At 38.1% G+C, this 11,885-nt stretch overlaps 1 protein-coding gene across 1 annotated transcript; it reads left to right on the forward strand.

Annotated features, from left to right (window-relative positions):
- The first annotated feature begins 7,285 nt into the window (after positions 1-7,285).
- LOC145029109 (cysteine-rich receptor-like protein kinase 2) lies at positions 7,286-10,548 on the forward strand. Its single transcript, XM_078977731.1, has 8 exons — positions 7,286-7,694; positions 7,985-8,379; positions 8,536-8,664; positions 8,848-8,978; positions 9,085-9,295; positions 9,372-9,603; positions 9,741-9,894; positions 10,069-10,548. Exons 1-8 carry the CDS (start codon positions 7,327-7,329, stop codon positions 10,372-10,374), a joined length of 1,926 nt encoding a protein of 641 aa, XP_078833857.1. The 5' UTR covers positions 7,286-7,326; the 3' UTR covers positions 10,375-10,548.
- Positions 10,549-11,885: the final 1,337 nt, after the last annotated feature.

Consider the following 11,885-nt stretch of genomic DNA (forward strand, 5'->3'; position numbering starts at 1 on the left):
AGTTGCAACTGGAAATCTATGAAAATCACATAGAGAATTTATCCAAGGACTATTCTAGAAGGTGTCCATGGGCTGCTTAAGGCTTAAGTAGTGAAATTAGGGTTTCCACCTAAAACTCTAGCAGCCACATGTATAAATACACATTATGCCTTATAGAATTCGACCCATATGCTTTTAAAAGAACCCTAGACGATTTCGATAAGCCTCCATCCTCCCTCTCTCTCTCTCTCCCTCTCCCTCTCCCTCTCTCTCTTGTTCATCCATTGCTTGTGGTGTTTGTGATTCCATTAGAAGTGCAACAATTGAAGGACTAAGCTCTTGAAGGTCAAGATCAAGAAATCAAAAAGGAAAAGGTACTCTTCTAACTTTGGTTTGTAACACTGTAAATTTTAAAACCAAAACTTTCATTTTCAAACACAATAAAACACATGTCACATTTTCACAAAAATCTCAAGTATCAGTTATCAACACATATTTCAAAAATTGTTTGTCACAAATCCAGTATCCTCCACTAAATATATCTCCAATGCAGGTGTGTGTACAATCAAGTCGGGGCCTTCCCGCGATCTTGAGAAGTACCCGAAACAAATAGCACATAACAAGGTAAGCACGAAGCTTAGCGAGTTCTTCAAAATACCACATACATAAATAATAAGCCTCTCATGGCTATAACTGAGCATCGACCCTCCGGTCTCATGTGTCTCGCTGTAGACCCTCCGGTCATGTGTCTCAGTGAGGACCCTCCGATCTTACAACTCGGTTTGGACCCTCCGGCCCTATCTCAGTGGAAACCCTCTGGTCCTACAACTCAGGTTGGACCCTCCGGTCCGATCGCAATAAACGTAAAATTTAGCATATAAGTCACACATACAAAATGCATAATATCACATATCTCAAATAAGCACATAAGTCCCTCCAGTCACACATAGATACCACTCATAGTAAAGTATAGTGAGAAGACTCACCTCGTAAGAATCGGATAATCTCTAACTCGAATCTCCACCTAACACAATACAATAATTATCCCTAATTAATAATGACTCTCAATGAAGCTATACCAACCCTTCTACAAACTCACAGAAGAGTAAAATACCATTTTACCCCTCCATGGCCCTAATAGTCCACAAATTGACCAAACCTTAAAAGTTAACCAAAAGTCAACAATAGCGTATACGCTGCACGTACCAGATCTTTATGATGGGGGTACTCAGCTACCATGTAGGCATCAGGCATGCTCGACCCGTACGCTGCATGTACTGGGATTACACCCAACGTACATCCCAGTTTCACTCATTCTACTTGTTTGGTCTTAATCAGTTAAGACCTTAGCTCATATCTCATATATGGACTCCCTAATAGCTCTTACTACATAAAGTCAGTGACTTTAAGCCTTTGCATGGCTGATAAGTTCACAAACACACAATACTATCACTCTCTTAACTCAAAATGATCATATCTCATGCATGGCTTGATTCTAACGTCCAAGTCTTGAATTTTATGACACTACACCACTAAAGACACTCAAAGGGGTTAATCATAGTCTCTGCATCTCAATATCTCATAAAGTCTCCAACTTTTGGGACAAAACCCAAAAATACTCTACAATGATGCATAAATCTAAAGAGTGAGAAGGCTTGAAGCTTTATACCTCTATATGAAGCTCTCAACTTAGATATGCTCAGATCCATGGGCCTGGACTCTCACTCCTTCACTAAAGCTTCTTCTTCATTACAAGAACACAAAAAATCAATCAAAGGCTCTCAAATGCACTCACAATCTCTATGAACGAATGTTTAGGGTTTTAAAGGGTTTGTTGTCTGAGAATGGTGTCCAAGAATGAGGCCATCATATCCTTTATATAAGGGACTCACCCTAAATTAGGGTTTTCACTCTGGGCCTAGTACACCCAATGTACTAGGTGGCTTCCATGTCAAAAGCATGCATATGAGTACACTGAGCGTACACTCGCGTCCTCCCCATGTACTTATTCACCACCTTTTCTCAATAAGGGGCTAAAATAGACAAGTACTCAAAAGATGAAGGGTTACAAGGTATACCTGGACTTGGGATGTTACAATTCTCCCCCACTAGAATCAAACTTCGCCCTCGAAGTCATGAAAATAACTCTGGATGCTGCTCTCGCATCTCAGACTCCGGCTCCCAAGTCAACTCGGTTCCTCTCCGATGTTGCCACTGAACCTAAACCAGGGGCACCTCTTTTTTTTTTTTCTCAAAAGTTCACCTTTCAATCCATGATAGCAATCGGTCTCTCAATGTAGTTCAGGATCGCATCCACCTGAATGTCCTTTAGTGGTACCACTGACATCTCATCAGCGACACACTTCCTCAACTGGGACACGTGGAATGTGTTATGAATCTAGCTCAACTGTGCAGGTAGCTGCAACCAGTATGCTACCTTACCCAATCTAGCAGTCACTCTGAATGGACCGATGTATTTGGGCCCCAGCTTACCCCGCTTCTTGAAAAGGATCACCCCTTTCCAAAAGGATACCTTTAGGAGGACAAAATCTCCGAATTGGAACTCTAGCTCCGATCGTCGCCTGTATGCTTAACTCTTCAAGCGACTTTGGGCCATCAGTAACCTATGTCTGACCTTTTGAATCTACTTAGTCATCTTCAGCACTATCTCAGTGCCACCCATCACTCTCTGCCCACTTCTACCCAACAAATGGGAGTCCGACAACTCCTCCCGTATAGAATCTCAAAGGGAGACTACTAATACTCGAATGATGAATTTTGTTGTAAGAAAACTTAGCCAGGGGTAAATAAGTATCCCAGCTTCCTTCGAAGTCCATAAGACATGCACACAACATGTCTCAAGCATCTGAATTGTCCACTTGCTTTGCCCGTCTATCTATGGGTGGTATGCAGTACTGAAATGCAAACACGTGCCCAACTCCTCATGATATTTGATAGAAACATACTAGTCACTCCATGTCGTGTCGATCTAACACTATCGAGGTTGGCACTCCATGTCATGCTACCACCTCTCTCACATAAATCTCGACCAATATCTCTGCAGAAGAGCTCTCACTAATAGCAAGGAAGTGAGCACTCTTTGTTAGCCGGTCCACAATCATTCATATCGCGTCAACCCCAAGTGCTGTCCTCGGTAACTTGGTGATAAAGTCCATAGAAACCTGTTCCTAATTCCACTGCGGAATCTCTAAAGGCTATAATGGACCATGTGGTCGTTGGTGCTCTACCTTAACCCGAAGGCAGGTGAAGCACCTCTCAACTACCCATGCCACATCCCTCTTCATATAGGGCCACCAATAATCTCTCTTCAGGTCAAAATACATCTTAGTGGCCCATGGATGGATCGAGAATCTTAATCTATGCGCCTCCTCCATTAGTATACGCCGAGCTCCGCCCATATAGGGCACCCAAATCCGCCTTCGGAAAGTCATAAGCCCTCGACTATCTGTCACAAACTCATACACCTACCCAATCACCCGCTCCCTCTTGCGGTTCTCTAATTGCACAGCCTCCGCCTGTGCCTCTCGAATGGTATCTAAGACTGGAGTCATCACAATCATCCTCATACACATACCTCGGATCAGAGCACTTGCTGCTCTACGGCTCAGGGTGTCGTCTACCACATTAGCCTTGCCTGGATGATACAAGATGTTGAATTTATAGTCTTTCACTACAACCAATCACCTCCTCTGTTTCATATTCAAGTTGGGCTGATCCATGAGATACTTCAAACTCTTTTTGTCCGTGTATATTATACACCGAACCCCGTACATATAGTGACGCCAGATCTTGAAGGCTAACAGAGGTACATAAATATAAGCATAATACAAAACATAATCAATGAGATAATTGATAGAAACATATGAGTCACAACATCTGAAGCTGCTCTGGCCTCCTCAACAGTAAGCTGGAAAGCGTGCCCTTTAGCCCCGGGGATTAAGCCTTCCCCTGGCGCCAATCTGTGATCCTCAATGTAGCTGGAACGGGAGCCTACGTCGGCTTGGCGGCAATCATGGGACAGTTGACCTTCACATGGTTAACCTGATCACAATGGTAGAGGATCCTAGTACTCATAGCAGAGGCTAACTAGCGGCAATCCCTCACATAATGCCCCTCCCTGCCATATTTGTGGCACACACCTCCTGGTTGATAAGCCCCGTCATGAACCTTACTGAACTTCCCATAATTATGGCCTCGCTGACACCCAGACCTGAAATCTAAGGCCTTGAACGGCTTTGGCATCTGGCTGGCCTCTGCTCTCTTGTCTGAAGCTCTATCTCGATCTCACGCCTCCTAGTAGCCTCTTGCATCTCTAATAGAGAATCATATCATTGGGTGGAAACAAACTGCCTGATATCCGTCTTGAGCATGCTCAAGTAACTCGTCATTTGAGCCATCTCTAAAGCAAACTCTGGGCAAAACATGGCCCTCCAATGTATAATTGTTTTCAAACTCATATCAATTACAACTTTTATTTAAAACATCAGAGTGTCCCATAAAACGCCTGTGAGAGAGTGTACACCGCGCCATCAAGCCTTTCCCTTACCCTTGGGATCCGATGTACTTGAAACAAATCAACAACCTATAAGCTAATGCTTAGTGAGTTCCCCAGAGCATACCCAACACACAATCCATGTAAGACATATCATATTAGTTATGAAAGTTATACATACCACATAATTCGTGCATACATAAACATGAAAGGATACCATGGGCTCCCTTAGGGTCTTATACCATCATATCATGGGCTACCCCACATGGTCTTTACCTAGGAAATCCATGGGCTATCCCACATGGTCTTATATCCAACTGCCACAGGCTTCCCTCGGGGTCTTTCATGCAATAACAAACATAATCAACTTAGCATATCATATCACAGAAGGGTCAAACATACTACATAACACATACATAAACCTGTAAGTATGTCGTGGGCTCCGCCAAGGTCTTATACCATCGTTCCATGAGCTACCCCACATGGTCTTTACCTAGGAATGCCATGGTCTACCCTATATGGTCTTATATCCAACTGTCACGGGCTCCCCCGGGGTCTTTCATGCAATAACATACAATACCTAGCATACCACTTAGCATAAAGCTAACTATCATACCACATATTTCTACAATCGCTAGTGTACCGTATAACATTAAAATGGGTTGGCCTTGGTGCCTTAGACCCATTGATATGGTAAGCAGACTCACCTCTATGTGAAGAATCCAAAAGTTGCTCTCCTAACTGTCTTTAACCTCCCGTGCTGAACAAGGATAACATTACCCAAGGTTAGGACTTCATATAATCAAATGGAAAACCCAAACCTCAAGTCCTTTCATACATGCCCAAATAATCTTACTTTGTTAATGGGCCCAAACTCCATGTCCAAAAATCATTAATGGGCCTCATGGCCCAATAGATCCCAATCATAACATCCATAGTCCAAAACAAATAAAATGGCCCACTAACCGCAAAACACGACCATGCCCAATGACTAATTGAGGCTCAACAGCTCAAAGGCCCAAAACGAATCCAAGTCCATCTGATGTGCGTACGCTTAGCGTACCTTCCTGGTACACGCAACGTATTGAGTCCCTAGGCCACACGTATTGCGTTCACTAAGTTACGCCTAACGTACTAACATAATATGCACTTTCTTCCATTAAGTGCTTAATACTCGGTTTTCTCATATTCAAAAGTCAGATCTAAGCTCATTAGGATGTCCTAGGGCATAATAACCTCATTAGGATGTCCTAGGGCATAAAGTTGGCAACGTTATGCCTTTGCATGTCTCACATGTTCCCAACAATCCATTAAGACCTTTCCAAGGGTCTTAATCCATGCATGAGGTCAAAACACCCATCAAGACTTCATTTTTATGCTATTAATGGACCAAAGGCCTTCAGATCTGTCCTCACTAAGCTTTGGAGTTGCTCAAACACTCAAGGGAAGTCCAAAACCAACAAAAGGGACCATAAAGAAAACCCTAACTAGATCTAAAGAATAAGAAGGCAAGATATAAGCTTTATACCTTCAGAAGCTCCTCAAGGTAAACTAGGTACAGATTCTTGAAGTCCAAGGCCACTCTAAGCTTGCTTAACAACTCCTTATTCTTGAATGGTAACATCATGATATCACTACTAGTTTTGGTGGGAATTTGTGTGGCTGGACCCTTTCCAGATATAAAAATCCATTTAGCTTGCGGGCGCTGCCCCATATTTCGACCCCATAGCTCGGGGTATCACGAAATCAGTTTTGGGATAATCCAAAGAATAACCATTTAGAAATCAGACCACTTCTTAATTCACATACTAAAAATACTTTGTTGTTTTGTGTTGTTGAAAAGATAGATAGAATTAGAAGAATTATTTTCGGGAATATCTATGTTCCAACTGAATTTTGGAACTTCAACCATTTATTACTTAGAGTCATCATTTATTACTTTGACATCCCTATCTACCAACAGACCCTCATATTCTTGAGTAATCATTTATTATTTAGAGTGTACAATCCACACCATCATTTATTACTTAGAGTGTACAATCCACACTTCCTGTCTTGATTAGTAAATGGATCTCAACATATCTCAATATTATTAATAAAAACTTACACTAAAATATGTTTATACCACTAAAATCATCAACAATTTAACCATGAGTTTTTCCAACATTATTTAATCCTTCCATAAATCCATTAGTGACGGCTTCCAACGGAAAATGCTTGGAAAAAACTGTATGATACGGTTTTTAATTGCAACACGATCTAGTGACACTTCAGCTAGAAAATATACGAAGAGAATTATAATTCGTAAATTGTGCATAAAATATGTTCTAGTGATCAAAACAGAGTTATAAATCCAAAGATTTAACAATTAAAAATAAAAGTGACCAGCGAACAATTGCTAATCGTAGCTCTGACGTATAAATGACATTCATGCAATATTTAGGAAGAAAAAAAAAACACGTTGACAATATCCTCGAAAAATATAAAATACGTCATGGCAATTCAGTTGAATCTTTTAAAAAAGTATACACCGATGTAATAAAACAAAGCCGCATCTAATTAGTCAACTTGAAGGATGTATTCACAAAGGTCCCACTAGACCACTACAATTTGACAATACTGTATATTGGGAGTTCAACCAATAATAACATTAATGCCCTCCGTAACTGTAGTTTGATACATTTGTCAACAGGGTAAACTAGTAATTTACGTGACAGCTAAACTTCATATAACTCTTCTGCTAGCGGATAGGAAGGTATTCATATCTTTCTCTTTCTCTTTCTCTCTCTTCCATGGGAAAACGTACTCACACACCAATCGGAAGCTTGGGATTCATGATATGCTGGTTGGCCGTGATTCTCCTTGTAATCATGGCGGAAACGGTGACTTCGCAGTCCAGTAAGAGGAGTAATACTCTGATAAGAAGCTATTGCAGTAAATATGGGGTATTGAATGAAGAGTTTTTTTCGAGGAACCTGAACACCACCATTTCTAGCCTCCGGCGGCAGTTGTCCAGTGCCACCGTATATGAAGCTGTTGCACGGACTATAATCAACGGCGACTCAGTTTACGGACTTGCTTTATGTAGGGGGTATCTCTCCACTTCAGAGTGTTTGAACTGTTTCAATATAGCTGTGACAGGTGTCAGAGTATGTGGGATTGTCAATGGTGGCCGTGTTATCTACGACGATTGTGAACTTAGGTAATTAGTTCCTTTCATGAGCTTCTCTTTCTTTACTACTTCATTTTTATACACCAAAACCTTATATGAGCTAATTAAGAACGTTTTGTTTCTTTCCATGACTTGAAGTAAATTTTAGTTGGATTATCCTCAAGGGATGTGATATTTAAGCAATATTAGGTCAAATATTAAGGAGACTAAATTTAAACAATCCCGGGTTTATGAAAATTAATCAACATAATCTCTACTGATAAATACATTTATGGTTTCTATGTTATGTCTTTCATTGCATTATATATTAATTGTTGAAGGTACGAGAACTTTAACTTCTACACAGAGGCTAATGTTCGGGGAAACGTTGGAGTATGTGGAAACCAAACATCAACTCAGCCTGGATTTCAAGAAACAGTGAAAGAGTTATTATCAGACCTTCGATTTGCAACACCAAGAACATCAAATTTCTATGCTGCCTCTTCAAGGCGAGTAAAAGGCAACAATGTAGCTGTATATGCAATTGCACAATGTAATGTAAACATAAGCAAACCCGTTTGTGCGGAATGTTTATCAGTAAGAGCTACAACCTTATTAGGTTGTCTTCCTAACACATTCGGAAGAGCAATTGATGCAGGATGCTTTATGAGGTACTCTCGTACTGCGTTTTTTAGAAACAACCAGAGTATTGATTTAACACCCTTTCTAAAAGATGGTAAGAACTATTTCCTAGACATGACTTTTAATATTATAATTTTACGTGAGATATTTATAGTTAAAGATTGTTCGGCAGAGTCCTTAGGTGCCATTTAGCTATGTTGTTTGGAATATATTCGTTTATGGATTTATGTGATCATGTACAATATACCAGGACGAATTTCAATCCCTAAAGGAGCTATTATAGGAGGAGTTCTTGGAGGTGTCGCCTTTATGTTGATTGTACTTATAGTCGTATATATCTTGTGGCATGTGTCCACAAAGTCAAGTGATCACCAAAAAGGTACATACTAATTGATGCGCATCCACTTCTACAAATGCCTGGTATGAAATTTTGGGAAAGAAACTAATCTTGTACATCACTTAAGATGTTTTTAAAATGGAATGAATTGTTATCTTAATGTATTTTTACTACATACGTACATTGTTAGTGCTTTATAATATATTTGAAGTTTACACTTCACAGATAAATCAACCGGAGCAACTGACTTGCTGCTAGGCCCCATGGCTTATAACTTCAATGATTTAATTATCGCAACTAATAATTTTAGTATAGACCATAAACTTGGAGAAGGAGCTTTTGGAGAGGTTTATAAGGTATTTGTGTTAGTTTTTATTATCCTATATAATTGTATATATATATTTTTCTTTATAGCTAGTCTAAATAGATGTCTACTCTTATAATATTTGTTATATACATTAGGGGACACTAATAAACGGGGAAGTGGTTGCAATAAAGAAAACATCCATGTCTTCTAGACGACGAAAAGCATACTTCGATAATGAACTTAAAATCATAAGTAATGTTCATCATCGTCATCTTATGCGCGTTCTTGGATACTGTAACAATGGCCCTCACATGTTTCTTGTTCTAGAATTCATGGAAAACGGAAGCCTTGATAATTTCCTTTATGGTGAGTTGGAAGCATGCCTTTAGCTGACGATATCGTGTAGTTATAATACTAAGACATTCGATCTAACAAATGGCAGGAGAAAAACGAGGGAGTCTAAATTGGAAACAAAGGTTTGAAATAATCTTTGGAATAGCAAGAGGACTTGCATATCTACATGAACAATACCATGTCACAGTCGTTCATGGAGATATTAAATCGAGCAACATTCTGCTTGATAAAGACTTTCAACCAAAAATTTCAGACTTTTGTTTGGTTAGACTGTTACCAGAAAACAAGACGCATATCAGCACCAAAGTTGCAGGGACATTGTAAGTTCATTTCACTTAGAGTCTCCTTACCAATTTGAACATCTTTTCTAGCTAGTTCTCTTTGCGTATGTGTTTGATTTCTTATTTACTATTGTATTTAATTCCTTTTAACTAATCGTATATGATATAATTTATAGTGGCTATGTAGCGCCAGAGTATGCAATCCATGGACATGTATCTGAGAGAGTAGATACGTACAGCTTTGGTGTTTTAGTCCTTGAAATTATTAGTGGGAGGAGTTGCACTGAAGGCATAGGAAATGGATCGGTTGTGAGCAACTTAGTTGATTACGTAAGTATCTTAAAGTTATATATTTGGCATATATTTTTTACTTGGGTCCATATTTCATGAGTCTTGTGTACAAGTAGATCGATGAAGGCAAAAAAATATAATCATATAACCATATATTGAATAATTTGAAATATATAATTTATACAATCTTGTTCTTCTTATTGTGTATGATAGGCATGGAATCTATACGAGAATGGAATACATGAGAATCTATGTGATCTTAAACTAGACCTAACTGAATATCTACAAGATGTAAAGAAAATCATAGAGGTGTCCTTGATGTGCACTCAATCACCCGCATCAACAAGACCATCAATGTCTGAAGTAGTTTTGGTTTTAAGTGACAGATCACCTGAGCAAATATCCCCAATGATGTCTACATATAAGGAACCTGGAGTATCTATTTCACTAGACACTAGTACATATACTCCATCAACATCAAATGCCACTACATCAACTGTTCAACTTTCAGGTCGGTAGATTTCCATTTAATTTGGATGGTGATTTAGCAACAACAATATGGTGCTAATAACATCACAACTCATTCGAGAGAAATATTACTCATGAATGTATAGTAGCGGTTATTATAGTGTTGATTTTTCTATCCATGATCTTTTTTATGTCTGGAAAAGAATGAGAATATGTTATATGAGATCATATAAGAATCCAAATTATATTACATATGTAGTATCAGATGTATAATGATAAGAACAATTGGGCTTCATAACCGCTATATTTTTTTTCTTTTGTTCGAGAAGAATATATTTAAATCATCACCTTCAAAGTCTTCTATAGCATTTTGTGACAATTGTTATTTTCTTTGGAATAATAAATTATGGATGGCCTAAGAAATTCGATTTTAAAATAGCTTAATATAAACCTTTTCAATCATTCATGTCTATTTTTGCCTTACAAATGTTTTGTAATCACAAACTCTATCAATATAATCTTAAGTTCCAATAAGAAGAAAAGATTACTCAAAATTAATTTAAATGAATGATAAGAACTATAAAATCATAGATTTATTACTGAATAATTTTACAAAACAAAGATCTCGCTACAAAACAACGATCTATCGTTCACAAACTTCCTATCAGTTTAGGCATGTAAGATTATCTAATATAAATGACCTATTAGAAGTGAATTATATGAATCCCTAACTTGAAAAAAACATCTTACATTAACAAGAGAATAGAGAGAATGGTTACAAATTGATTGATTCACCCAATGACTCTCTACACACTTTAATACAACTTATATGACTTATACGACCACATGTATAAGGGCGAAGCCAGAATTTTATAATAAGAAGGAGACATATCGTAATAAGATCGAAAACTTTTTCCCACGATCATGAATTATAAAATCAATTTTTACTTCTTAAATTTAACTTATTATATTTTCTAGGTTTACATTAAGACAAAACTACAAAAATAGTCCATGTGATATGTATTTTTTTTAGGTTTGCTCAAAACCTAGATTTTTTTTTTGGATTGTCCTTTTGAGTAAGTTTTTTTTGGTCCTTAGAAAACTAAAAAGACTAAAATATCGTTTTATTTTTATTTTTACATTTTTTAATACTTATATTTATATTTTATCACTACAAAAAAATGTCAGTTAGTGACGAAAATGAAATAGCCACTAACAACAGAAGTACATGTCACTAAATGATTTAGTGACCAAATTTTTGGTCGTCACTTTTCGTCACTATGGGTCCATCACAAAAACTGATTAGTGATTAAAATATAAAATGGTCACTAAATAGCGACTAAAATAGATTGGTCACTAAATCTGTGACAACCCGTTTCGTCACTAAATGTAGTCACTAATCAATGAAAGTCGTCACTGTTTTACCTAATTAGTGACTATAAAAAATCGTCACTGTCTTGTCCGATTAGCAACCATCGAAAGTCGTCACCGGTCCATCCTATTTGTGACCATAAAAAGTCGTCACTGATTTATCCAATTAGTTACCAAAAAAACTAGTCATT

This window comes from Lactuca saligna, chromosome 2 (genome assembly GCF_052625555.1).
Source record: "Lactuca saligna cultivar CGN05327 chromosome 2, ASM5262555v1, whole genome shotgun sequence".
Taxonomy (NCBI): Eukaryota; Viridiplantae; Streptophyta; class Magnoliopsida; order Asterales; family Asteraceae; genus Lactuca; species Lactuca saligna.